General features: G+C 50.8%; 1 protein-coding gene across 1 annotated transcript; it reads left to right on the top strand.

Annotated features, from left to right (window-relative positions):
• The first annotated feature begins 221 nt into the window (after positions 1 to 221).
• Positions 222 to 23,334, top strand: Fah (fumarylacetoacetate hydrolase). The gene is made up of 14 exons (XM_004658247.2): positions 222 to 446; positions 4,598 to 4,708; positions 6,354 to 6,475; positions 7,201 to 7,250; positions 9,061 to 9,151; positions 11,669 to 11,766; positions 11,871 to 11,923; positions 15,570 to 15,669; positions 16,292 to 16,422; positions 18,179 to 18,254; positions 19,985 to 20,031; positions 22,060 to 22,161; positions 22,737 to 22,854; positions 23,127 to 23,334. Exons 1-14 carry the CDS (start codon positions 366 to 368, stop codon positions 23,204 to 23,206), a joined length of 1,260 nt encoding a protein of 419 aa, XP_004658304.2. The 5' UTR covers positions 222 to 365; the 3' UTR covers positions 23,207 to 23,334.
• Positions 23,335 to 27,363: the final 4,029 nt, after the last annotated feature.

Here is a 27,363-nt window from a genome sequence, read left to right as displayed (position 1 = left end):
GGGGTTCCCCTTCACCCCTGGACTGAAGGGAGCCATGGAAGGGGTTCAGCAGCGGGAACAAGGCGTCTGCAGGTTCCAGGGGCGGATCACGGAACCCCAAGTGATGACGCAGCTGCAGCGATCCCGACGCGGCAATACCTAGCTGGTTTCCAAGTCCCGGGGGGGCGGGGCTCGCGGAAGGGGCGGGGCTCGCGCGGGGTGGGCGGGGCCGGGAGCGACGGTGGAAATGAGGGGTGGACAGGACTAGCGCCTTGGGGAGGTCCCGGGGGCGGGGCAGCCCGGGCCCTACCGGGACCCGGAGCGCAGTCTTCCTGCACCCGCAGCTCCCAGCCGTCCGCTCGGTCTCCCATCTCGTGCCAGCCAGCATGTCCTTCATTCCCGTGGCCGAGGACTCGGACTTCCCCATGCAAAACCTGCCCTACGGCGTCTTCTCCACCCGAAGCCACGTGAGCTGCGGTGCTGGGGCGCTGCAAGGCGTGCAGCGGCGGGAGGTGGGGGGCCGGGCGGCTTCTGGGGAGCCTCGGAGGACGGCGCCCGCCTGGGGGCTAGAACCCCGCCTGGGGCCTCCCAGCCGTGCATGTTAATGAACCCCTCTGGGAGACCCCCTGCGAGCGCCAGACGCAGAGAGAAATGCGATGTCCGATGGCCTGGACGGTTATGGTGGCCCAGGACGGGACAATAGTCTTATGGCCTGTTTCCTTCCAAGATTTCAGGCTCTGAACTCCAGAACTGCAAAATGCCAGCTAACCTCGGTATTTTTAGCAGCTCCGAGGGTCGCTTGCATTTCCTGGCCTAGAGCTATGCGGGCAAAGAGTAAGGGTTATTATTATTATTTTTTTTCAACCAGCTAGAATTTATGGGCTGCCCACGCTGACTTCGGTGGAACAGAAAAACGAACTTTGACTTTTGTACATGTTGATCCTTTGGTGAGAAAAGTAGATTCCTCTGGATTTGTGCTTTTTTTTTTTCTTGTTTTTGGCTCCTACCTTGAGAGGTACGACACACTGTGGATTCAGCTCTGTAAACCATAGATAGAACTCGGAGCACTGCTTGCACCAACCGGAGTGAGGAAATTTTTACTGGGGATCGGGTGTAGCACAGTGGTAGCCTGGTGACCTAAATTTCATACCCAGCACCATCAAAATAACAACGAATAACAGTAGGGCTTAGGAGGTGTGCTTTTTCTGGCTAGTGGAGGTTCCTTTCTCCATGTCTGTTTATTGGACCCTGGTACCTGCCCTTTTGTGTCCTGCCTGTGGTGACTGCCTTGGTCCAGAGAGTCAACTTGTGCGTTTCTCAACTGGCAGGCATGATCAGATGTTGCAAGAACACATGTTAACGTTCAGTGCTGTCCACATAGAGGTGTGTGGCACCTTAGCCTGTGCCAGCCAACCACCTCCCAAAGGCAGAATCCTCCCTCTGGCCTCCTCTGATACTTTGCCCCCAGCAGAGATGTCTTCACCTCTTCGGAACACCAGCGGGTTAGTCAGGAAGATGTTTGAGTGCCAGACACACACCTTTGTAGGCAGTGCTGAGCTTTCTTTCCCTGGGCCATCTGGAATTGGCATCCCTTTGCATGTGGCTGGAGGCCACTGTAGGTTCTTTTTCTTTTTTTGTTATCTCTGGGTGGCGTCTACATGCGCGTGCAGCTGCGCACATGCATTATTTCCTTAAGACATTAATTCCTTGGGTCAGACTGGCTGACCAGTGTATCCTTGCTTACTTCTGCCTCTCTCTCAGTGCTGGGGTTGCAGATGTGTGCAGCCATATCGAGCTTTAAAAAAAAAAAAAATATTTCATTTAGTTATTAGAGAGAAGAGACAGAGAGAGAAAGGGTGTGCCAGGGCCTCTAGTCACTGCAAATGAACTCCAGATGCATGTGCCACCTTGTGCATCTGGCTTACGTGGCTCCTGGGGAATTGAACTGGGTCCTTCGGCTTTTCAGGCAAGCATCTTATATGATGAGCCATCTCTCCAGCCCCCAACATGCAGCTTCTTATGTGAGTGCTGTGGATGGAACTTAGGTCCTCACACTTGCATGCCAAGTAGTCTTACCCACTGAACCATCTCCTCGGCCTCTGTAGTGTTTTTGATAGAATGTTCTTGACAGCTATTAGGGATTCCTGAAAAGAGTGCTGGACTGGAGAGCTGGCCTCTTTGTCTTCCAGAGGCTCAGGGCCTTCCAGCTACACGGACCTCATCTGAATCGGTCACTGCGGGCACTGTCCCTTCCAGTAGCGGTGGCCGCCTCGCCACAAAGCTGTCGTGGCCAAAGAAAAACCTCCCTTCCTCGATGTCAGTAGCTAGCCCTCAGCTAGTGGAACAATAATGAATTAATCCAGCCATCATTTATTCTTTGTAAATAATATTTCATTTTTATTTACTTATTTCACACACGCACACAGCGGGAAAGAGGGAGAAAGAGAGAGAGTGAAAGAAAGAAAGGGGAATCTAGGGCCTCTAGCCACTGAAAATGAACTGCAAACTCACATGCCAGCTTGTGCATCTGGCTTAAGTGGATCCTGGGGAATCGAACCTAGGTCCTTTTGCTTTGCAGGTGAGTACCTTAACTGCTAAGCCATCTCTCTAGCTCTCACTTATTCTTATTCAGTGATTGCTTACCAACCTCAGCTCTGGACCAGGCACCTTATTAGGGGTCGAGGATCCAGTGACACAGGAGACCTCCTCTCTTGGTGTCTGGTTGAACGTGGTGCATACCTTATACTCTCTGAAGACAGGAGCCATGTCTCTGAGAAATGGGGACTACAATAGTCTGGAGGCCGATTTCCAAGGGCCTTGTTAAATCCAGGCATACTGGCTACATTAGAGTCTCCAAGATTCACTAAGAGCAGTTTCCTGCCTAAGGGCCGTAACACATGTCCCTTCTCCTGCCTGTTGCACTCCTCTTGTTCTCTCCACATAGCGGTTTCCTCTTGCTCTTCAGGCATCAGCTTGCTGGACCCTGAGAGTTCCTCTGTGAATGAGCTCCTCACTATATGCCAGCCACCTTTATTATCTGCCCCCACGCCTGTGTGGCCTTTCATTCTGTGGAGGTCAGGAGCCAAGCTGCTCCTCTGCAGGGTGATTGCTGGTGCTGGGAAAACACTGCATAGATGCTGTGTTGCCATAGTGTCTGCCCTCACCTGTTTTTGTATTGAGAGGTTTACAGGAATAGACTGAGTTCTCATGACAAATCTACAGTTGTATTATTGGCCGCATTTATATGAGTAAAAGAAGCCCTGGCTAAGGATGGTACTTTCTGTCTAACAGCCAGTTAGGGGTGGATTCAAGTTGGAGCCCATGTTGCTTAGCTTGGTGGTGGGTCAGCTTTGCGTCAGGTTGACCACGTGCTGAACAGAAGCCACAGGCACTCATTCTCTTAAAGCAAATGGTGGTGCCCTCCCTGGTTTGTTTGCCTCAAGCTACAGAGGAAACAGAGTCCTGGTTTCCAGGGGCTTGTCCAGGGTGATGAATGACGATGAATGTGGTGAGGCAGGCTGGAAATCTAGAGGCTCTGCTTTCTCCCCGGAGCTGAAGAAAACTCGGACATTTTTATGTTCCACAGGTCACAGTTTGGAGCACAAATACGGTGACTTAGCTGAAGCTTCTAGAATTTGTTTGCACCTGACTAGACAGGCAGCCACACTGGTGATCAGATCACAGAGGCTCTTCTTGCTTTCAGCAAGGTGTAGGGGCCAACGTCAGATGGATGCCCCAGGATCTGTTATGTATATCACCTGAGTGGATGACCACTTGGATCTGTGTGGCTTAGTTCTCTGTCCTTCCTAGCAGAGAGGGAGACTGAGGCCTAGGGAGTTACACAGATGAAAATGGCTGGGTTCTCCAAGGCAAGTTCTCAGGGCCAGAGTGTATGGCTGTGGTCTACCCCTGACACCCGGAGGCAGGCATGCAGGAGGAGATGGCCACCTTTTCTCAACCCACCAGAATAAGCAGGTAGTGGAGACAAGGCTGGCCAGCAGTGTCACCCGTTAGGAATTGCAAAGCTGCTGGTTCCAAGGCAAAAGGCCTATCTCATGACTGAGCCCCGGGAAGTAGAGTCTGTCAACACGCTCATGGTCATGAGGTCAAAGACCAGCCTCGGCCAAACATTTAAGAAATCACTTTCATCCGAGCCAATGGTGGATTTTCATGGTGTACAAAGAAGCTTCACTCACGTGGTCGGATCAGTGTGACTTTTGCAGCTCCCCATAACCTGAACTCTGCTGCATCAGACACACGACAGAGCTGTTAGTCCAGCCTTGGTGCATGGAGCACAACTGAGTGGCCTTGAGTGAAGGCATGGGTCGAACCTGAACAGGAATGCAGGTGCCTGGCATGGTGGTGAGCAGCTCATCACCGGAGACATGTCAAGCAATTCTTGGGAGCTTGGGACAAGGAGCTTGCACCAGGTTGCCTCCATTCCAAGGGGTACTGAGGGAACACCCCCTTCTTTTTCTTTTTTGTCCTGGATGCTGAAGACCTCATTCTTTGGTCCCCTCTCTGTAACGACTGTCCTGAGGGGACTCACGGGCCCCTCAGTAGATTGTCCAGTGAATGTCCAGGTATGCTGTAACTGACCGTGGTCTCTTCCTCCCAGTCAAGGCCACGGATCGGCGTGGCCATCAGTGACCAGATCCTGGACCTCAGCGCCATTAAGCACCTCTTCACCGGACCTATCCTCTCCAAGCACCAGAATGTCTTTGATGAGGTACGATACAGAGATGCCACGTACTACAAATGATGCAGTGGCTTCTCAGCCTCAGGTGGTCCCTGGATAAGGTTAAGGCTCTTCTGAGATGGGCCAGTAGGCAGGGAGTGGCCTTGACACTTCAAGGTGGCTTCTTGGCTGAAGATGGGCTGTTAAGTGAGTTGTTGTCTCTAGGGAGGTGGACACAAACATCTGTTCCCTTCAGATAGGGCGATGATGACAGACCAAAGAAGTGATTCCACCTAAGCGCAGCTTGGTGAGCCACTGAGTTTACTGGGGTTACTTACAGGACCATGGATAACTCCAGGGCAGCTGCAGCACGAAAAACCCACCACAGCACACGTCCCTGAATCTCCCTGCAGGACTTGTAGGCAGATTGCCTGGTCAGAGAGCCTCTTCTGCCCAGCAACCTTGGGAAGTGCCTTGTGATCTTGTGAGTTTCAAGAGTTTCCTGAGACTTTTTGTAAATTTTGTTTATTTTCTGAGCTTTAAGAAATGCCTCACTTGGGCTGGAGAGATGGCTTAGCGGTTAAACGCTTGCCTGTGAAGCCTAAGGACCCCAGTTTGAGGCCCGGTTCCTCAGGACCCACGCTAACCAGATGAACAAGGGGGCGCACGCGTCTGGAGTTCCTTTGCAGCAGCTGGAAGCCCTCGCGCACCCATTCTCTCTCTCTCTCTCTATCTGGCTCTTTCTCTCTCTGTCTGTTGCTCTCAAATAAATAAATAAAAAATGAACAAAGAAATGCCTCACTTGGGAGGAAGTTGCTGCCCAAGGTACAATGTGTCAGTGTCTCTGAAATTCTGGGCCTCTCCCAGTTGCCTCAACAATGAAGATCTTGGGTAACTGGTTCTTTTTCACGCTGAGCTGTTGGCACCTCAGTGTGTGGAAGCCTGGACAGACCCAAGGGGAAGGAAACCATGAGCCCCGCCCTAGCTTCTGTGTCCTCATGGGATGGGTATCCTGCCCTCCACATGCGCAATAGAGCCTGGGACAACAAGCCTGGCCTCTGGAGTCCACATGTGACTTTCTGTCTTTGTCAGGAATCAACTCTTTGGATGTGCCTTTTCCTGACACGTGGGCAGGCACAGGAGTGGTATTTATCACACACCTCTTCTGGGCTAGGTGTTTTGCAGCCATCCTCTCTACCAGTTCTCCCAGTGGCTCGCTGGCATGGAATCAGAATAGTTTACTAGATGCGAGAGGGCCTGGGCACCTAGGGTGAGACAGGATCTTCCCAGGTTACACAGCTTAGCAGCGTGTGGGCTGGGGCTGGAATGCTGAGCCATGACGGCCATCGTTGCTGTCTCCACTGGGCCTTCCTGGCTAAGCTTGTGAGGACTGCTGAGTTAGCCCGTCATACTCCTGCACATCAAAGGACTGGGGACACCTGCAGCTGCAGCCTCATAGGGCTTCATGGGCTACTGTCCAGATAGTGGCTTCTGGGTGTTGACCATAGGGCGCATGTCCAGAAAGGGATGGAGCATTGAGAAAGGTGACAGCTTTCTCCAGCCTAATGTACAGAAGACAACACCAGAGGCCCTGAGCATGTGAGTCAGAGTGAACAAAGAGAAGTCAGGCCCTGGTAGAAGGAATGGCCCAGAGCTTTCCCTTACCTGATCTTCTCTGTCTCTCTTTTGGTCCTAGCCAACCCTCAACAGCTTCATGGGCCTGGGTCAGGCTGCTTGGAAGGAGGCGAGAGCGTTCTTGCAGAATTTGCTGTCTGCCAACCAAGCTAGGCTCAGAGATGACTCAGAGCTCCGGCAGCGGTGAGGAGAGTGTGGGTCGTGTGGGAAGGAAGGGCACAGCAGGGAAGACCAGGCCTGGGGAGTCTGCAAGTTCCCCTTTACATCACTAGTTGACTGCGTGGCCAGATAGCTGCCTTCAGTCCCTGCTGGGCTGCAGGTTGGTGGAGGGCACTGCTCATGGGATTCCTCAGTTCCTGGACTGGAGCTGCCAGGCAAGGCTCAATGGCTTGTGCCCTGTGCCCTGCTGTGCCCTTGTTTGATTTTTAAAACTGAGAGCTCCAGGGCTGGAAGGATTGCTAAGTGGTTAAGGCACTTGCCTGCAAAGCCAAAGGACTCAGGTTCGATTCCCCAGGACCCATGTAAGACAGATGCACAAGGTGGCGCATGTGTCTGGAGTTCGTTTGCAGTAGCTGGAGGCCCTGGCATTCCCTTTCCCTTTTTCTCTCTTTCTCTCTCTCTCTGCCTCTTTCTCTCTGTCAAATATATATATTAAAATGAGAGCTCCTGCTGCCCTTGTCAGCTTTCCGGAGTGGAATGTAGAGCTAGGAGTGGCATTTAAGTTTTAGGGTCTCTTTGACAGTATGGCCTATTCAGCTTAGCCCTCCTCTAGTCCAGCCTAGAGGTGCCCACTGAGAATGGTGAGCAGGATTCTGGCCATGGTCTGACTGAGCCTACCAGCAGATGACTAAAGCAGGGCTTCGCTTTACTGCTGTCTTTACACTAAGGCCCCTGGTTCTGTGTTTCAGCGCATTCATCTCCCAGGCTTCTGCCACGATGCACCTTCCTGCCACCATAGGTGAGTGCTGTCTCTTTACTAAGTCAGTGTGAGCCATTTAGTGGGCTGGAGGACTGGTCAGAGGCCTTGGTCCCTGCATCCTGTTGGGGAGGGCTCCAGAATCGTTTACTGACCCCAACATGACCGAGCTTAGTACCTGCTCAGCGGTGACTCAGGTTGTCTCAAGGCCGCTGTCCTAGGCAAGTGGCAGCCCGTCTAAATCTGTGAATAGCTAAATGGCTTCTTGCATAGAAGCACTCGTGTGCTCTGAGTGATCACGCGTAAGCAGTTTTGAGAAAGGAGGCCAGAGGGCAGGGCCTGTGCATGTACTTGGCCAGTCCCGTGGTTGAACTGCGAATCAGGAAGTTGGCATGGGTGCACTCTCCTAGCCTGGTGCTCGGAGAGGCTCATCAGCCTGTGGAAAAGCATGGGCTGCTCCCTTTTCCATCAGCAATGGGGACTCTGCTGCTTGTTTGTGTAGATGCCTGGGTGCTGAGCCAGATGGCCCTGCCCTGGGAGGATGAGACTGCCTGGACCAGATCTGCCGTGCCAGCAGCTCGGCCACAGTGGCCTGGAGGATGGGCTCGTCACTTGCTTCCCTTCAGGCAGTGCACTTTGCTCCTTGTTGGCAACCCAGTTGTCTTATGGTACAGTTTCTTGTACTGCTTTCGTTAATGACTTATTCTAATGATAAGTATCTCCACTGTTATTTCTGTGCTTTGAAGGCTGATGATTGGAAATCGCAAGTACAGCTCAGTCACCCTTGCTCAGGCTGTTCCTAGACTGTGCCTTTTCTCCTCATCCTTCCCATTTCCACTTCTACTCCAGGCTGCTGGGACTGGGGTACTCAGCTTTGGTTTTGTTTTTCTTTTGGGGGGGTGGAAAGTTTGGGGAGATAAGCAATACCCCAAGTATATTTTTCAGGAGATCTTACAATGCATTCCTGAATGGGAGAGGGTGTCTATAGCTAATGACACTCCAAGTTCAGCCCCTCATGCTCATCAGGCATTGACTGAGCACCTAGGACCTGCAAGGACAAGGACAAGGTGTCTTGCTCCTGGTCCTGAGGGTGAGTCACATGAAAAGAAGGCTCCGTTGGGGCTGCTCTGAGTAGTGACAGCCTAGCAGAGATCTGCACATGCATTACTGGAGCATTGTGGGAAATGAAGCCCACTCCCACAGTGGTCACGTAGGAATTTCGATGAAGGAAGGGTCCTAGTAGCAAGAGTGGAGAGCGCTGTGTGGAAAGGGAATGTCAGCCTGGTGCCAGGATTTGAACAAACAGACAGAAGGGAGAAGTTGCAGCTTAAGCAATGGCGTGTTAAGAGTTACCCATGTGAGGGGGGGGGTCACACAAGTTATGCGTGGTACAAACAGGAAGGGGTGTGGTATCAACCACTTCATGCCTCAAATTTCACTTTCTCTTGAAAGAAGTATTTTATTTATTTATTTGAGAAAAAGAGGCAGATAGAGAGAAAGTGGGCATTCCAGGGCCTCTTGCACTGCAGATGAACACCAGACATATACACCACCTTGTGCATCTGGCTTACATGGGTACTAGGGAATCAAACCTGGGTCCTTAAGCTTTGCAGGCAAGAGCCTTGACTGCTAAGCCATTTCTCCAGCCCAAATTCCACTTTCTGATTCAGAACATGTGGGCTTCTTATTTCTTCCTTGTTTCTTGGCTTGGTTTGGAGTTCTGAAAGCTTGAGCCAGGTAGTTTCATGCGGTGCTTGGTGCTGTTGCTGAGGGAGGAGTGTGAGCCTCCACCCTTGGAACCAATTTCTTCCAACTTCTGGGTCACTGGCTGTCTTGGGTCTTCCTTCTGCAGGAGACTATACGGACTTCTATTCCTCTCGGCAGCATGCCACCAACATTGGCATCATGTTCAGGGGCAAGGAGAATGCACTGATGCCCAATTGGTATGTCCTGGCTGGATATTCAGATAAGTTCAAAGTCATCACTCCATCTCCACTATGTGTTATTGTTCTCAGGGCTGTGAAACCTCCCTTAGACTAAAGCAAACTAGCTTTTGAACCCTCAGCATGGAAAAGGGCCTGCCACAGGACTGTGGATGTGTCTCTTCAGCTGTGGAGACCAGAGGTGGAGATTAGACTCGCTGAGGCACTCTGGTCCTCTGGAGTCTTTCACTGGTGTGCTGTGGACTATCAGTCCTGTCAGTAAGTGTTAAATCCTAGCATTCTCCCACTTAGAATGTTCCGGTGAATGGGAATCTGCACATGTATCCAGTACTCCGAAGTCTCCAAGACATGGTCCATTCCATTAATTTCTTTGATCCTCTTAGTTGTTCTGTGAGGTTTCTCAGGCCAGAATTATCAGCCCTGTATTACTGGACAGAAAACAAGCTATAAAGAAAGCTTGATTTGCCTGAGTAAAAAAACAAGAGTGTTTTTTCCATCTTCGGATTCTCTTGCCAGAGCCATTACCTGAGCCAGGAACCAAACTGCTATACATGCTATAAACTTCCTGTTAGGATGGGACAAAAAAGTATACCTCAGTCATTTAGAAAACAAAATTTTTGAATAGGTAACATAAAACAAAAATATAGTATAGCATGCAATGCAAAACTACAAGAGTGCAAAAGTACAGAGAAACAGAGGAAGGAGGGACACCAACCTCCAGATGGTGACTCCGCCCGCGGCAAGGAGAGAAGCCGAGAGACGGCATTAAGGAGATGAGCAAAGCTGGCATTTCGCTGGCTTAGCTAAGTTTTGATTCCTTTAGCTCACTGGCGGTGCATGATGGTGCATGTTACACTATCTCTTTTTTTATCACAAATCTTGCAAAATAACTTATTAAACATTTAAAAACTTAAAAGCAACAGCAGAGTGAGCACATACTCATGGTTCCCTTTCCCTCCCTCCCTTCAGAGGCACAACCGCTCGTGGTTCCTGTCGTTCTTTCTCGGCTGTGCTGGCGCCTCACCGGCGGTCAGCGCACTCACGTCTCTCATTCATGGGAAGCAGAGTTTTGCGGGTGTTAGAAATTAACTCTTGTCCCGTGCATTGCAAACACGTTCTCCAGTACAGGCTGAGCATCACGCACCTGAAAAACCCCAATTCAAGCCGGGAATGGTGGCACACGCCTTTAATCCCAACACTCAGGAGGCAGAAGTTGGAGGATCACCGTGAGTTTGGGGCCACCCTGAGACTACATGGTGAATTCCAGGTCAGCCCGGGCTAGAGTGAAACCTTGCCTCAAAATAAAATAAAACAAAACAAAAAAAAAAAGAAAAGAAAAGAAAAGAAGAAGAAGAAGAGAAAAGAAAGAAAGAAAATCCCAATTCCATAATGCTTCAGGTTCAGAAATGGCTCAGTGATGCTTTCTGGTGCACAAGCTTCATTTCATGCAAAAACAACTATTTAAAATACTTTGTCGGGCTGGGCATGGTGGCGCACACCTTTAATCCCAGCACTCCGGAGGCAGAGGTAGGAGGATTGCCATGAGTTCAAGGCCACCCTGAGGTGACAGAGTTAATTCCAGGTCAGCCTGGACCAGAGTGAGACCCTACCTCAAAAAACAACAACAACAAAAAAAAAAACTTCGTCGGGTTGGAGAGATTGCCTAGTGGTTAAGTCCCGTGCCTGCAAAGCCTAAGGACCCAGGTTTGATTCTCCAGGACCCAGATGCACATGATAGCTAGGTGTAGCCAGCTTCACCTTGCTGGCAGAAGAAAACCAACCAAGAGCAGCTTATGGGAGGAAAGGGTTTGTTTTGGCTTTCAGACTCAATGGGAAGTTCCTTGGTGGCTGGAGGAAACAATGGCATGAGCAGAGAGTGGACATCACCTCCTGGCCAACATCAGCTGGGCAATAGCAACAGGAGAGTGTGCCAAACACTAGCAAGGGGAAGTTAGCTATAACACCCATAAGCCTTACCCCAAGAATACATCACTTCCAGGAGGCTCCAATTCCCAAATTGCTACCAGCTGGGGACTTAAACATACAGAACATATGTTTATGATGGGGCATCTGAATCAAAATATCACAGTGGCACATGTGTCTAGAATTAGTTTGTAGTAGCCAGAGGCCCTGACATGCCCATTCTCTCTCTCAATAAATAAAAATAAAATACTGAGTAAAGTTACCCTCGGGCTTAAGAATATATATGTGTGTACTCTCACAGAGAGTACAGGTGCATGCCTCCTCTCATGCATTTTTATGTAGGTACTGGCGCCTGATTTCAGGTTCTCATGCTTGTGAGGCAAGCATTCCACCAACTGAGCTGTCTCCCCAGCCCCCTTTCTTCTTAAAACGGAACCATTTTCCTGTTTGGATTTTCCACCTTTTACTTCCCCGTCCATCAGTGGACACTTGGACGCATGTTGTAATGCCCAAGCCATTCTCATGTGTATTGACTGTTTTTTTCGATTGCAGCTTGTAACAGCTTTGGTTCCTACACTTGCCTTCTCTTGCCAGGCTCCACTTACCTGTGGGTTATCATGGCCGGGCTTCCTCCATTGTGGTGTCTGGCACCCCAATCCGAAGGCCCATGGGACAGAAAAGACCTGATAACTGTAAGTGACCTCTGTGTCCAGGCCCTGCCAGTGGCCAGCTTCATCCCCTTGCTGTGAGCTTCTCAGCTTGGCACTCATGCCCCCTTTCTTGGATATCATTCCAGCAAAGCCGCCTGTGTATGGTGCCTGCAAACTCCTGGACATGGAATTGGAAATGGTGAGCCATTTACAGAGTTTCTTGACTGGGATCTGTGACAGGAGAGCTCCTTCTGGGACAGCTGACTGTGGGATGAATGGTCCACTCTCCAGCCACGAGTCACCTCTCTGGGTCTCCATCTAGTCCTCATTCTGCACTGATTCTGTGTTTGTGAATTCCCCCACTTGCTAAAATTTATTTGAAAGTTCAATATTAGTCAACAGGAGCAAAGGAGTAGAATATTTGAGTTTCTTTTTTAAAATATTTTATTATTTATTTACTTGAGAGAGAGAGAGAAATAGGAAGAAAGAAAGAGAGAATGGGAGTGTCAGGATTCCCAGCCATTGCAAATGAACTCCAGATGCGTGTGCCCCCTTATGCATCTGGTTTACATGGGTCTGGGGAACCGAACCTGGGTCCGTTGGCTTTGCAGGAAAGTGTCTTAACTGCTAAGCCATCTCTCCAGCCTGAAAATATGAGTTTCTTGTTGCACATACATGTTCCCAGTGTTCTCGTTTCAGGCTCATCCTGTAAACATGTGCTGTCTCACTTGTCTGTTTGCTGCCACTTGTCTACATTTTAATGCTCTTGAGGTGATTTTGCTGCTTATAATGTCTCCAAGGGCAGGGTTCACATACTGTAAGCCTTGTTCACTCCTAAGTTCTAGCACCATTGGCATGAGTTCAAGGTAAATGAATCAGCAGCATATACTGAATTGAGACAGAAACACATAAATCAAGGTTGGGCATGATGAATTGTTGGTCAGTTGGTGAACATGTAGACCCAGGCTGTGGAAGCCTATCGGTGTGCATCTCCCAGGAGGACTGGGCCAGCTTGCCAGTTCGTGCTCGGGTTGACTTCCGAGACGTAATTACCTTGGGCCACGGGCGTTGGCTATACCCGCCCCGCTGCACACGTGGCCGGGCCCTCACTCCCTCAGCGCCATGGCTGGGTCGGCGGTGCAGCTTTTACCCTTTCTTAAAATGTATTTCTTTACTAATTTGCAAGCAGAGAGAGAGAAAGAGAGAGGCAGGAGGAGAGAGAGAGAATGGGCACACCAGGGCCTCTAGCCATTGGAAATGAACTCCAGATGCATGCACCGCTTCACGCATCTGGGCACTGGGGAATCAAACCCTGATCGTTAGGTTTTGCAGGCAAGAACCTGAAGAGCTGAGCCATCTCTTCCAGCCCCTCTTCTTATTTAAAAAAAAATTTTTTTTATGGATAACTTCCATGATTGTAAACAATATCCCATGGTAATTACACCCCCTGCCCACTTTCCCTTTGAAACTCCATTCTCCATCATATCCCTTCCCCCTCTCAATTAGTCTCTCTTTTATATATTTTTATATTTTTTTGTTTATTATTTTTATTTATTTATTTGAGAGTGACAGACAGAGAAAGAGGCAGGAAGAAAGAGAGAGAGAGAGAGAATGGGCACACCAGGGCCTCCAGCCACTGCAGACGAACTCCAGATGCGTGCGCCCCCTTATGCATCTGGCTAATGTGGGTCCTGGGGAGTTGAGCCTCAAACCGGGGTCCTTAGGCTTCATAGGCAAGCGCTTAACTGCTAAGCTTTCTCTCCAGCCCTCTCTTTTATTTTGATGTCATGATCTTCCCCTCCTACTATGATGGTCTTGGGTAGGTAGCGTCAGGCACTGTGAGGTATTTATGAGAAAGAGAGAAAATGAATATAGGCACACCAGGGCCTCCTGTCACTGCAGACCTGAGCTCCAGACACATGTGCTCTTTTATGCATCTGGCTTTATGGGGACACTGGGGAATCAAACCCAGGCCATCAGGCTTTATAAGCAAGTGTCTTTAACCACAGAGCCATCTCTACAGCCCCGCTTTTACCTTTTTAAATTAAGCATTTTAAAACTATTCTCTCTCTCTCTCTCTCTCTCTCTCTCTCTCTCTCTCTCTCTCTCTCTCTCTGTGTGTGTGTGTGTGTGTGTGTGTGTGTGTGTGTGTGTGTGTAAGCACTCAGGGCTTCTTTTCCTGCTACTGCAAATGAACACCAGATGCTTGTGTACTTTTTTGCATTGGTTTACATGGGTGGCTGGGACTTGAACCCAGGCCAGAAGACTTTGCAAGCAAATGCCTTTGAAACAACACCTAATTGAGCATCTTATTTTTTTAAGTTTTTGTTTATTTTTATTTATTTATTTGACAGTGACAGACACAGACAGAGAAAAAGGCAAAAAGAGAGAGAGAGAGAGAGAGAGAGAGAGAGAGAGAATGGCTATACCAGGGCCTCCAGCCACTGCAAACAAATTCCAGATGCATGCACCACCTGTGCATCTGGCTTACATGGGTCCTGGGGAATCGAGCCTTGAACCAGGGTCCCTAGGCTTCACAGGCAAGTGCTTAACCGCTAAGCCATCTCTCCAGCCCTAAGCATCTTATTTTGAGATCGTATTCACATGCAGTTGTGAGAAATGATGCAGGGCTTCAGTGGCATTGCCTGTGTGTCCACAGTGCAGTGTACAACCCTGATCACCGTAAAGTCTCTCACGCTGCAGGGCTACCCTTCTAAAGAGGGATGCTGGCCCACAAGGGGAAGGACCAGGAAAGCAGTGGGGCACAGAGCTTGCTAGGAGAGGGTGGACGTAGCAGTGTCCTCAGCTTCTGCTGGCTTGTGGCATGACTGGCGGAGCCAGGCTCAGGGGCAGCAGTGTAGGCTAGTGGACAGAGGGCCTCTCCCATGGCCAGCCTGAAGGTTAGAGGTGATGCCTTGGAAAGCTCTGAGAGCCTGAGGAAGAGCCTCCTCCCTACCAACATAAGGTGAGAATCTAAGCTTGTCTTTGCAGCCTCTTGTCTTGTGCTTTCTTTAGATGAGGAGAAAAGTGGATGGACCTTGACATGATGGTCCCTTGTAGCAGGAGGGTCCCCTACCAGCCCTCTTTCTTCAGAGTCTTACTGAGGAGACTCTAGGAGAAAATCACCTGAGGAGTTTCATCAGAGCAAGCTCCTGAACCCTAGTTTGGAGCCAGGGTCTTCTTTCTGTGTTGAGATGGGTGTGATGGACTCAGCTTCCCTGGCCTGGTCAGTGTGGGAATGTTGGGGCCAAGGGAGAAAATCATCTGAACTTGGACGTAGTAAGATTCTCTATACTATAGTGCCTTTAAATCTTTTTTTTTCTTCATGAAACATTTGTAGGATTTAAACAATGAAACAACAAATAAAACTGGGGCTTTGGTTTCCCAAGCGTAGCTTTGGTTTTCCCTAGTGATATCTGGATGTTTTGTTGGCTCACGGATGTCACACATCCCTTCAGAGATGGTGGGTCCACCCATCAGTTGAGATCACCCATCAAACACTCACGGTTGCTCTGAGAATGAGCCCTTCAATTTTTCATACCATGAAGACAGAACTTAATGTTTTCATTTGTCACAAGCCTCACATAGCTGTCAGATCTTAAAGCACAAAAACATGGAGCTAGAGAAACAGTAGAGAGACTTGGGATATGCTGAGGGCTAGGAGGTGGTGGGCGCTAGCATGTCTATGAGCCATTACTGTTGTGGAGACCCAGTGGATTCATATGAGGCCTTGAGGAAATCCTGGTCCCCGGCCAGGGTTTGGAAATACTTTCCCTTTTCTCTCCAAGTCTCAGTGACTGTGAGTGATGGGCCACTCCATTTCTAATCTACTTTCCCCATGGCAGGCTTTCTTTGTAGGCCCTGGGAACAGATTCGGAGAGCCGATCCCCATTTCCAAGGCCCACGAGCACATTTTCGGGATGGTCCTCATGAACGACTGGAGCGGTAATGCCTGATGGCCCACCTCCTTGTGAGATTTTGCTCTGAAGGGGATGCCCAGGGGCTGGGACAGCGTTTCCTGTGTCTGTTGCTGGCCAACGTGGCAGGGGTGTCTCAGGGCTGTCAGATAGACTTTTGGCTCTGAGGATGTGGGCTAGTCAGTGTCCCTGAGCTTCGGCCTCCTCATGTGTGGAAGAAGGATGGAGCTGACAGGAGCTAATACTGTTCAGGCATTGATTCTCTGGCTCGGATGCCCTACCCCATCTGTCTGCAAACACTGTCAGCAGCGTTAATATCCCATCTTACTGTTGACGCACGGGGGAATCTCAGTATCTGAGCTCGCACTTGAAGCTCAGCAGCCCAGCCTCTGAGCCTGAGTCCTGCACCCTGTCAACCATGTGTAGGAGGAAATTGGTTTCATCCATCCTATAGGAGGGGACTCTCCCTCCCATTCAACACCCTCATGATGGATGTCTTACCACCCTTTAGCCATTCTCTGCAACCTGGTGCAGTGCCTCCAGTGACTTCTGTCCCCTTCCCTAGCTCCTTCCCCTTGATCCTGCAGCAGTCTGGCAGGCTAGGCGAGGACATAACCTTGGGATGACTTTGGCTTGCCCTTCTCCCATAGCACGAGACATCCAGCAGTGGGAATATGTCCCCCTTGGGCCATTCTTGGGGAAGAGTTTTGGAACTACCATCTCCCCTTGGGTGGTACCCATGGATGCCCTCATGCCCTTTGTGGTACCCAACCCAGAACAGGTAAGCACAACTCTGCTACAACCTCCCTAACCCTGTTGCCCCATCCTACTGTCTACTGAGCATTGGAGGTGAGGCAGGGTGCGAGTAATCTTGAGTCTTGGCATACCCACAGTGGAGTACCTGGAAGGAGGGACCAGGCAGCCATAGCTCCAGGGGTATCCCTGCTGAAAGCAGAATTTTTTCACCTAGAGGGTCCTCCAAATCCAGGGCAAGCTGGACATGGGCAGGAGCAGTGCTCGTAGACAGAATCACCACACCGAATGGCTGCCAGGTTGCCATCCAATTGTGTTTTGTGCAACGGTGCCCTCTGGAGCCCAGTTTGGAGAGTGCACTTGAGGATGGAACCCAGGTCCGGGGTATCTCCTGTGCAATCTCTGCTGTCTGTTCCTCTGTCCAGGACTGGGCTGGTGCTCTTACCTTCTGCACTCCCCAGCTTGTCACACTCTTCCCTGCCCCACCTTCTTATTGCCAAGGCCTCATCACAGTCACTCTGACTTTAGGGGCTGCCCTCCTTGTAGGCCCTAACTTCTAGGTCTTCTTTCAACTTTGTTTCTGGCCTCTAATATCTCTGTGTCCAGTTCTTCTCCCTGTGGGGCATAGGCTCCACCCTTGTCCCTCCATACTCTCTCTAGAACCATCTCCCCATGCTGCGCATGAGCCCCTCTTCTTCCTCATTCCTCTGTGTCATCCCACGCTTTTCTTGCTCTGTTAGAAACAAAGTTGGGACAGGCATGGTAGTGCATATCTGTAACTCCAGCTCTCACGAGGCAGAGGGAGGAGGATCAATGATTCAAGGCCATTCTCCAATATGTAGCGAATATGAAGACCACCCGACTTACTTGAGACCCTGTCTCAAAACAAAGAAAACGACTAGAGTCTCCCCCTGCAATCCAGTCTCTCGTGAAGGTTTCTGTGGGGCTCTCCTTCACTCTGTCTTCTGTGTCTTCCTTGGTTCTTCCCACCATGACACCCTTCTCCATTAGGATCTGGACTGCCTGTCTCTTCCTTTCCTTGTCCTCTGGGCCACTGCCTCCTGTTACCTGCCTCTGTCCTCCTCATCCTTCCTCTGGGCCCCTCCTTACAGGGTGCCGGGCCCTCCTGCCTCCGTTCTTCCCAGGCACCACGTATTACAGATGTCACCATCACCACCGGCGCCCCTTTCCAGCTGTTACTTGGCGCTCTTCTCTAAAGCAGCTTCTATTTTAACACTTAATGCACTGGGGAAAGGAGCTGTGTACCCCACCAGCATTGCAAGTGAAATGCCTGAAATGTGCAACTATTCACATCACCAAAATTGATCTCGCGTCCTGCTAAATGATTTATGTGTCGCACTCTGGGAAGCCACTGCTCTGCGTAATTATCAGCCACCTCCCCCAGTTTTCCAGAGCCAGACGGAGCTGCCTGGTCTTCCTGCCCTTGGCTTCCTGCCCTCTGGAGCGTCCTTTGTCCCTTTTTGTTGCCCTGCCCTGGCCTGTGCTTTCTGTCTGGCCTCTCATAGCTCCTCTGCTTCAGGCCAACCTCCGTTGGCTTTCTAGGACATCTCTCACTTTGACCTTTGATCAACTGTTCTCTCCTCCCCCAAGATTCTCTTCTTGAGGTCTGGCACATATGACCTCTTGACCTCTACTAAAGACAGTGTCTGCGAACACAGCATTGGGTCCCTGAAGAAGAATGCTGCTGTCATATGGAGCCCTCTGTGCCCCTGGGAGCGGGGGTTGTCAGTGGCTCAGCCCACCTGTGATGTTCTTCCCTGCAGGACCCCAAACCCCTGCCATATCTCTGCCACGACCAGCCCTACACATTCGACATTAACCTGTCTGTCGCCCTGAAAGGTATGTCATGGGGCGAGCAGTTGGCTCATATGATATCGCCCCAGTGGCTCCTAAGCTGTGACTGGGTGGCAGGGAAGGGATCTGCTCCAGCCTTTAGGCAGCATGGGACTCTTGTACAGAAAAGACATTGAGCCTGCGCTGTCAACTGCTTGGGGACAGCATTGAGTCCCGGACCCCATCCTGTGCTTGACTTCTTTTTGCAGCCTCCCAGCCAGGGTCTGCCTGGTCCTCGTTCACATCTGCCACCATCCCATCTTCCACCACGCCGTGGTGTGTGGTGATTTCATGGGGTTCCTGTTTGAAAACCTGATCTCATGGGCCCACCTGCGGGAGGAGAGGACAAGCTCTGCCCTCTAGGCCACACAGCCCTCTTGGCGTAGCTCGAAGCTTCATGCCTCATGGAACAAGGAACAGTTTGCTTCGTGGAGAAAAGGCCTTTGTGGTCTCCATGATGCCCTCTGGGAAACTACTAGTCCTACTTTTTCATTATCCAGGTTGGGAAACTGAGGCTCAGAGAGGAAGAGGGGTTCACCCTGACATGCTGAGCTGGTTAGAGCCAGGCAGGATTGCATGTTCCAGACAGTGCTTCTATGCACAAACATATCCCTGGAGTGCCTTCCCATCTTCTTCTCTAGGCATTCCTTCCGCAGGCCATACCGACTAAGCAATCTCTCTAGTCCCTTAGATTCTTTTGATTTTTTTATTTTATTATATGTATGCATGATAACAGGTTATACTCGTTTATTCCCCACCCCAGCTCCTGTTAGCCTGGAGGCCCTCCTCAGTGGGATAATAGCATTCACCTTGGAGTCGTAAGGCCTCAGTCAGTACCATGGGGGTAGTAGAGGACCATGCCTCAGGGTATTCATACCTGCTTTTAGTTCCTACAATCTCCCCCTGACCCCCGCACACACACACTATGTTCCCAGAGCCATGACAGGCCTGTTGGCAGTCTGATGTCGTGTTGAGCTCTCTGTGGCCTCTGGATTTCTGCTCTGGTAGGTTTTAGTTGATCACTGTATCTGTCACCATCACCCTGGGGCTGGTTGTCAGGCTAGCCATAAGAGCCGTGTTCATGTCACCATTTCCTCTGCAATTTCTCATGGCCTCTGGCAGATGTGGCACAACTTGTGGTTGGCAGTGGGCTTCCTATTGTTGGATCTTGGTTCTCCTCAATTTTCTGTGCCCTCTGCAAAATGAAGCAGATTAGGAGCTGGATTTTGAGGACTAGTTTAGTGGCTCAGACTGTTCAGAAACCAAGCGACTGTGCCTTGCATGGGGTTTGGTGAGCAGCAGGTTCTGCTGGAGTTAACGGTGCGTTGTTCCACTGCCCATCACTGCAGGAGCTCCGTAGGTGGTCCAGCTACCCAGGGGGCTGTGCTGGCAGCAGGCTGTGCTCGATCAAGGTCGAGAGTAGGCTTCAGCCTGCACTGTCTCCAGGGGCCTGGTGCGGGTCAGGAGCCTTGTGTTAAGAAAGATTCAAAGGTTACACTGGGCTTAGAGAACACATGTCCTGATCAGTCGCTGCTGTGTGCTGTGTGCATGGAAGGAGAATGTGGCAGGTTGCATGCCCCTGGACCCGATCATCTCAGTGGGCATCTTCCAGCACTGGCCCTGCTCTGAGATTGCTACTTCATAAACTAGATGAAATCCTATCAGACAGTGGGAAGCCTAGGCCACATAGCAGTGGAATGGAGTCTTCAAAAGTGTTGCTTCTCTGCTTCCCACAGGAGAAGGAATGAGCCAGGCTGCGACCATCTGTAGGTCCAACTTTAAGGTGAGCTTGTAGACCGTCCGCGGGGAAGAGGAAAAAGCTTTGTCTCCAGCATGGAAAGTATCTGTTATGGGATGGGATGAAGTTCAGCCTGAGGGCTTGCTGCGTCCTATGATCCTGTCCCTTTCTAGAGGTGTGTGCATCATGGCACTCCCTCAAGATGGACCTGCAGACATGACTCAAGGTTTTCTTGAGAACAGTTCACATCCTGTAGTGGTTGGAAGCCTCTGACTTTCCTGCCAGGCTACATTGATGTGAGTGACTTAGTTTTTTTTTTTTTTCTTTTTTTAATCTCTTAAACTAATTAGTTTATAAATAGAGAGATAAAATGAAAGAGAGGGAATAGGTGTGCCAGGGCCTCTTGCTACTACAAAGGTACTCCAGATGCATGTACCACTTTGTGTATCTGGCTTTACATGGATACCGAGGAATCAAACCCAGGTCATCAGGCTTTGCAGGCAACTGCCTTTAACCACTGAGCAATCTTTCCAGCCCCATGACTAACTTTTTAAAAAGTGAATATTTTTTGTTGTTCATTTTTATTTATTTATTTGATAGCAACAGAGAAAGAAAGAGGTAAGAGAGACAGAGAGAGAGAGAGAGAGAGAGAGAGAGAGAGAGAGAGAATGGGCACACCAGGGCCTCTAGCCACTGCAAATGAACTCCAGATGTGTGCTCCCCCTTGTGCATCTGGCTAATGTGGGTCCTGGGGAATTGAGCCTCGAACCGGGGTCCTTAGGCTTCACAGGCAAGCGCTTAACCACTAAGCCATCTCTCCAGCCCTAAAGTGAATTTTTAATTGAAACAGCACACACTGGTACAATGGGTATAAATGCACCCGTTGTAAGTATACAGCCCTGGAAATTTACACTAAGTGAATATGTCCATGCAGCCAACAACCAGCACTCAGGTCAGAAATGGGAATTCCCGGTCCCCAGCAGCCCACTACTCTTTTTCCCGTCACACTATCACTGCCCCCAACAAGCGTCCCCTCTCCAGACTTCCACTGCCAGAATTGATTTTTGTCTGTTTGTTAGTTTCGTAGAAATGGGGCCATCACAGCACGTGCTCTTTCCCACTGGGCTTCTTCATTGTAATACTTTGATTGTGAGGCTTAGCTGCGAAGCTCTTTGTAGCCAGAGCTTATTTTTCTCATTGCCATATAGAGTTCTACAGCATCAGCACTCCACAGTGAGTGGTGGGCATTTGCTTGCTTTCATTCTCTGGCCATCGAAGAGTTACTATCAACATTCTGTACAGAGGTGCACATTTCTATGTGGGTGTGTATCCAGCTGGGTCATAGAATGTGTGTGTGTGTGTGTGTGTGTGAGAGAGAGAGAGAGAGAGAGAGAGACATATATGTAGTCCACTTAAATATATGTATGATGTGTGTGTGTGTGTGTCTGTAATTCTCACTTAACCCTGTTCTGTTAGAAGAATAGGGCCTTGAGTGGGCTTGAGGGGCAGAATCCACTTCGCAGGCTCCTCTGCCTGCTTGTGTGACTGTAGCAGGGAGACCCAGGAAGCTGCGTCCTCACAAAGGCAAAGGCATGTGTTGTCTCTGAACATCTTTGGGGCACATGGCGCCTCGGCCCTCCCCATTACTGCCTCTCTCATTCCAAGCCCACATCAACATGGTGTTTGAATCACCGAGCTTCAGAGCACACGCTGGTTCCCAGGCTGGGTGGGACAGGGGTTGACAGCCAGGCTCTGCGCTGTGGGCCTTGTGTCCTCAGACGGGAAGAGCAATGGGCAAGCTCGTGGGTTTCCTAGACAAGGTGATCTGGAGGAGAGAGGTCACAGAAGAGCTGAAGCTGGTGGCAGCCCCCACCCCTGTAGTTCTGCAAGAGGATGGGTGGTGGCCATTTCCAGAGGGGCACGAGAGGAGTAAACGTTCAGTTGAAAGGACACACACAGACGGCAGTGCAGCAGTGACAAGGGCACGTGGAGCCTCGAGGGCAGAGAGGGCAGGTTGTGTCGTGCCCTAGGAGGCTGGGTACCCACACTTGTCCCGTGTGCCCCTCCCCTCAGCACATGTACTGGACCATGCTGCAGCAGCTCACGCATCATTCTGTCAACGGCTGCAACCTGCGGCCCGGTGATCTCCTGGCTTCCGGGACTATCAGTGGTTCGGTAAGTCCCAGACACAGTCACGGGCTCAAGCTCTAGGTGGGCAGATGGTACAACACTGGAGGTGGAGAGCTTCCGTGCCACACACAGACTCGGAGACCAGTGAGAGGACGGGGTCCTGGCTCTGTCTCCCCAGGAAGCATCAGGACCCAGTCATAGTGCCATGGCCGTCTCTCTCTCCCTTCTCCTCCTCCTCAGCTTGACTTGGCCTCATGGCTGCCCCCTCCCATCTTCCCCTGGGGTGAAGTGTGGAACTTCAGAGAGGATGATGTGGGGCGGTCCCTCCCTGTGAGGTCTTAGAGATGCCTGCTGGGAGGCGACAGTCTCTTCCACAAGTGGAAGGGTGGTGGGAATGGCACCATCTGGTGGTGTGAGCTGCAGCCTGCATAGCGAGAGGGCACACTCCCTGCATGCACAGGATCCTGCACAAGGAAAGTCCTTGAAGGGAAGGATGAAGGCCCACCCGCCAAGTCCCCAGGGCATTTCCATAGTGGTCTCATGTGTGGCCTTCGGGGCCCCCCAGGTCTCACTGCACTACCCAAGACCCGAATACTTGTCCTCCATTTCCCTTTCTGAAGGATCCTGGAAGCTTCGGCTCCATGCTGGAGCTGTCCTGGAAAGGAACGAAGGCCATTGATCTGGGCCATGGGCAGACCAGGACCTTCCTACTGGATGGGGATGAAGTCATCATAACAGGTGAGGACTGGCAAGCCCCGTGGGCTGTGGGGACCCACCTGGTCACAAACCCATCTGCCTCTCTCGTGAAGGCTGTGGCGCTTGGGAACCCCCCACTGTGGGGTGTGCCTAGGCTCGGGCTCGGGTGCTCCTGGGAGGTTGGTCTGTTCTCACGTGTGTGTCGTGATGACATTCCTGACTGCCTGCAGTCCGGCCTGGCCCTGAGTCCCCCTGTGGCTAAGCGCTCCGGAAGTCTGCAGCTCTGTGGCTGACCCTGTCCCCTTCTGTTCCAGGTCACTGCCAGGGGAATGGCTACCGTGTGGGCTTTGGCCAGTGTGCTGGCAAAGTGCTACCTGCCCTCTCACCGGCGTGAGGCTCCAGAAACCAAGGGCCCAATCCCCAGCCATTGGTGGCCACACTGGGGCTGCTTTTCATTCAGGAATGAATAAAGCCACTGCTTCGCTCTCCCGGAGCGCAGCAAGGCCCTGTGTCCCGCTTGCACGGAGGCCTCCTTCTTTTGTCTTCCCTTTCAGGAGTGAAGCTGAGGCCCGGAGGAGTTCTTCTTCCCACATCCTAGGGTTTCATTACTCCCTGGAATGTGCAAAGAGGAGGCTCGTGAATTAGCTAGGGTTCCCCAGAGAGCTACAGTATGTGCGTGTGTGTGCATGCATGTGTGTGCATGTGTGTGTGTGTATGTGTGTGTGCGTACCTGTGCATACGCAAGCGTGCGTGTGCATGCTTTCATGGAGAGAAAGAAGGGCCGCAGGGGGCGAGAAAAAGAAAGAAATTAATCCGCATGATTTTGCAAGCAAGCACTGAGCCATCTCAGCTCGGGTTCGTGTGACTTTACAGGTTGTGAGTGCAGCATCAGCAGAGTAGGTTGGGTGACAAAGCCTTCTCTTCCCTTGGGACCATTACCAAGTCATAGGTGCACACCTGAGGGAAGGGGCCCGGAACTTGCCTTTCTGTCTGCGTGGCCACCACGGTGCAGAGACAGCCTCTGTCCTCACCCGCTGCACATATCAACCCTGGCCTGGGTGCCCACCGCAGAGAGTGTGGTCATGATTCTTCTTGGGCCAGATGAGTGACAGCTGAGGTCCTCCTATCAGCCACGCCCTCCATTCATGCGTCCTGCAAGGCTCCTGGGGTCTGTGTGTGTGTGACGCACTCACTGCTCTGGTACAAGAGGCGCAGCAGCGGGCCTCAGAGCCCAAGCTGTTCCCACAGCGAGGGGAGACAGTAGACAGACAGGAAAGGGTTTGCAGGGTGTGTGTGACTTTTCCTGGGGAAGACCTGAACAAACATCTATTCCCCAGATAGGTCACAAGCAAGAGAGCACAGAAACAATTCCACCCACATCCAGCTTGGTGACGCAGAGTTTATTGGGGTTACTTATAGGAGCTTAAGTTTGCCTAGCGTCCTGGGCATGAGGACCTTCCCTCCAGGAGAAAATGTTTCCTTTCAGAGGAAACGCTTACACAAGAGCAGTGACAGACGGTGACGAGTCCTGTCGGACATTGGAGTTGTGTGTGCGGGTATGTGACACAGGGTGGCAAGTGTCTTGGGAGGTCGCGGGCGCGGGTGCTCTTGCAGTCGGAGGAGGTCTTCGTGCCCTAGGTTCCTCCTAATACTTTTATGCGGAGGGAGGCGTGGGAGAAGCCAGATGTGTGTTGGGGCGTTTGTCCTGGCTGCTCCATGCGGAGGGACTGTCCGGAGGCAAGCTCTGAAGAGGGACATCTTACCATTTCTAAGGAAAGACCACGTGGGGCTAGGGAGGCTAGCGTGTGGCAGCTCTAGAGTGTTGCTGAGGATGTGCTGTACCATCCTCAGCATGTGGTTTTCAATCACGAGGTCACCTCCTGGTTAAAACATTGGCTACTGGAAACCGCACTCCAATGTCCTGCCAGCCAAAACAGACAACAGACGATCTGGTTTTAAAAGTCTCGGGCTGGGGTGAAACACTGAATGTTGTCTTATGCATGTGAAGCTCTAGGAGAAAGTCCTTCCTATTGCGCTCCAGTCAATAAGGTAATTGGAGAAGCTCACGTTCCTCTGTCAGGAGACCCGTGCACTTGAACTGTGCCCCCTTCAGGGCTGGCCGGTCCCCCTTCTGTCTGTTACGTGGCAGTGATCTTGGGTGTCTTAGCCCATAGAGCTTAATGAAAGGCTCTTATACTGCTACCGATGGCATAAGCTTTCTGTACCTGTCAAGTTGGCACAAGCAAGCCTTGTAGATGACACAGAAGTGGCCAGTGGGAGGGACTCGTGTGGCAGTTCAGGGATGGCACATTGTGCTTTCTTGGATCCTGTCTGGGGCATGGTGGGAAGTTCACGTGGAGAAGCACATCACTGCAGAGGGAGCACTGGGGAGAAGGGAGTGCCCCTGGATCTTGGAGGCAACGTGTGGAGCATTTGGTGTGCTTCTGATACGTTTATTGAATACATGATCACAGGCTGCTGGTGTTAATGGGGCCCAGGGTAATGAAAGCTCTAGAACACATCTGGGCTGTAAATCAGCTATCCAAACATTTGGGCCCAAAGTTTCATAGGAACCATGTGTTCTGGAAAAATCTGACTTGAAAGAAGCACTGTTTTCCTTTTTGTTTTTCTATTTTATTTAGTTTTTTATAATTGACCACAAAATTGTACTATTTATGGCATATCATGTAATCTTCTGAAGATCTCTAGAATGAATGCCAGCCACCCCCAGAAGTACAGCCACAGTGCTGGCTCACGTACATTATTTGGGGAGAGGGCCACCCAAGACTGGAGGTGTCTGGGCATTCATTCTGACTGCATCCCTCTGCGCTGATGTAACAGAATACCACAGGCTGGGCAGTTGCTGATACACAGAAATTTATTTAGCTCATGATTAGGAAGCCCAAGATCAAGGGGCTGGCATCTGGTGAAGGCCTTCTTGCATGATGATGTGGCAGAGGATACCACATGAGGGAGAGAGCAAAGGGGGCCCAACCCCCCCTTTTTGTGCCTAGCCTGCCATGTGCTAGCAGCAGTCATCAATTCGTTTTGGCCACATGACCTAATCACCTCTCGTGAGGCCCCACCCTCCCAACACTTTTACACAGTGGCCAGCTTCCCACCACCTTCTCTGTGGGAGACCCGTTCAGTCTAGCACATTCACCTCAGTGAAGCTGCCGTACAGACTGTGACCACAGAGTCTGCTGGGATGTCCCGCTCTGGCCTCATTCCCAGGGTGCATGTTGCTTCTCCGCCTGCCTTGCCCCTCCAGAAGCAATGGGCCTGACCAGAGATGAGAGTGACCTTTGGCAGGCTCAAGTATAGTGGCTGGCCTGAAAGAAGCGCTATTTACCTTTTCTCTATTTTATTTTTAAAATTGACACACAAGTTCATACTATGTATGACACATTGTATGATGTTTTGATAAACTGTAAGACCATCTGTCCACAAACCTTCTGAAATACGCACTGTACGTACAGTAGCGCCAGGACACGTTCCTCTGACTTTAGTACCTGGTGACCAGCGTCCTCCCCCACTTAGTCTCTAGTAACCACTCTTCTCTCAGAATCAATAACCCATCTCTTGGCTATTGTAAATAGTGTTCCAATCAACATGGAAGTGAAAAGTTTCTTTGAAACACTGATTTAATTTCCTTTGCCTACATCCCAAGCATCATATCGCATTTCTAATTTGTGGTTGTGTGAGGAACCTCTGTGCTGTTTCCATAGTGGTCAAGCTAATGTAGCTTCCCTCCAGCAGTGTGTGAGGATTTCTTCTTCACAGCCTTGGGGGTGCTGCATTTAAATCACAGGCTAGGGTCTCTGTCACCAACCTCAAACGGACCACTAACTACCCACTCAGGGAATCGTGTTTTCCACCCTTACAACTGTAGGCTTGCTGGGTTGGGAATCTATGGTGAGCCAGCAAAGGTGCTCCCGTCAGTGAGCCTGGGTGTGAGTCCGGGAAACTGGGAGTGAAGACGTCCTGTGACACGGAGCTCGTCACAGTGAACTAGTGTGTAGAGAGGGAGACCAAGAAACTTGTCCCATACTCGAAAAATAATGGAATTACTGCTGTATTTGGGGGCAAAGAGGACTCACTTCGGAGCCCTGGGATACTTACAGCCCCTAGTACCCTAAATACCTATTCTGAAAGTAGGGGCTTCAGATTCCTAACAACTTCTGCAGAGAGGCTGGAACCACAGTGTGAGGAACAGTGCCCCTGGCACCTGCTGTTCCTTCTGGAGAGTTCTGAAGTGCTGCAGGGAGACCGTATGGCCCCTTCATGTTCTTTGGGAATGTGGCAACTCAATAAAGACAGGGCAAGAATCTAGATCCTCTGTGGCTTCAGATCTGGGTCTTCCCCACAGGTAAAATGCTCCCACAGCCAAGGGAGCACCCCAGAGGGGCCACAGTAAAGCTTTGGCTTACGTTGTGCTCCACTGACTCACCCACCCGTGGCTGCATTCCAGTTTAAGTTCCGGGTGGGAGTGGGATGAGCTGACATTCCCCCAGACAATGTGATGGTTACAGGACTGTTTCCCTTATGCCA

This window comes from Jaculus jaculus, chromosome 3 (genome assembly GCF_020740685.1).
Source record: "Jaculus jaculus isolate mJacJac1 chromosome 3, mJacJac1.mat.Y.cur, whole genome shotgun sequence".
NCBI classification, from domain to species: Eukaryota; Metazoa; Chordata; class Mammalia; order Rodentia; family Dipodidae; genus Jaculus; species Jaculus jaculus.
This window is presented reverse-complemented; position numbering and strand designations above follow the sequence as displayed.

What these genes read in the sequence shown, in the direction of transcription:
- Fah (XM_004658247.2), top strand. Translation starts at nt 366, where the DNA reads ATGTCCTTCATTCCCGTGGCCGAGGACTCGGACTTCCCCATGCAAAAC. An exon ending in CCTCATGAACGACTGGAGCG is followed by an intron (nt 15,670 to 16,291) that starts GTAATGCCTGAT and finishes CTTCTCCCATAG; the next exon opens with CACGAGACATCCAGCAGTGG. An exon ending in CCTGTCTGTCGCCCTGAAAG is followed by an intron (nt 18,255 to 19,984) that starts GTATGTCATGGG and finishes TGCTTCCCACAG; the next exon opens with GAGAAGGAATGAGCCAGGCT.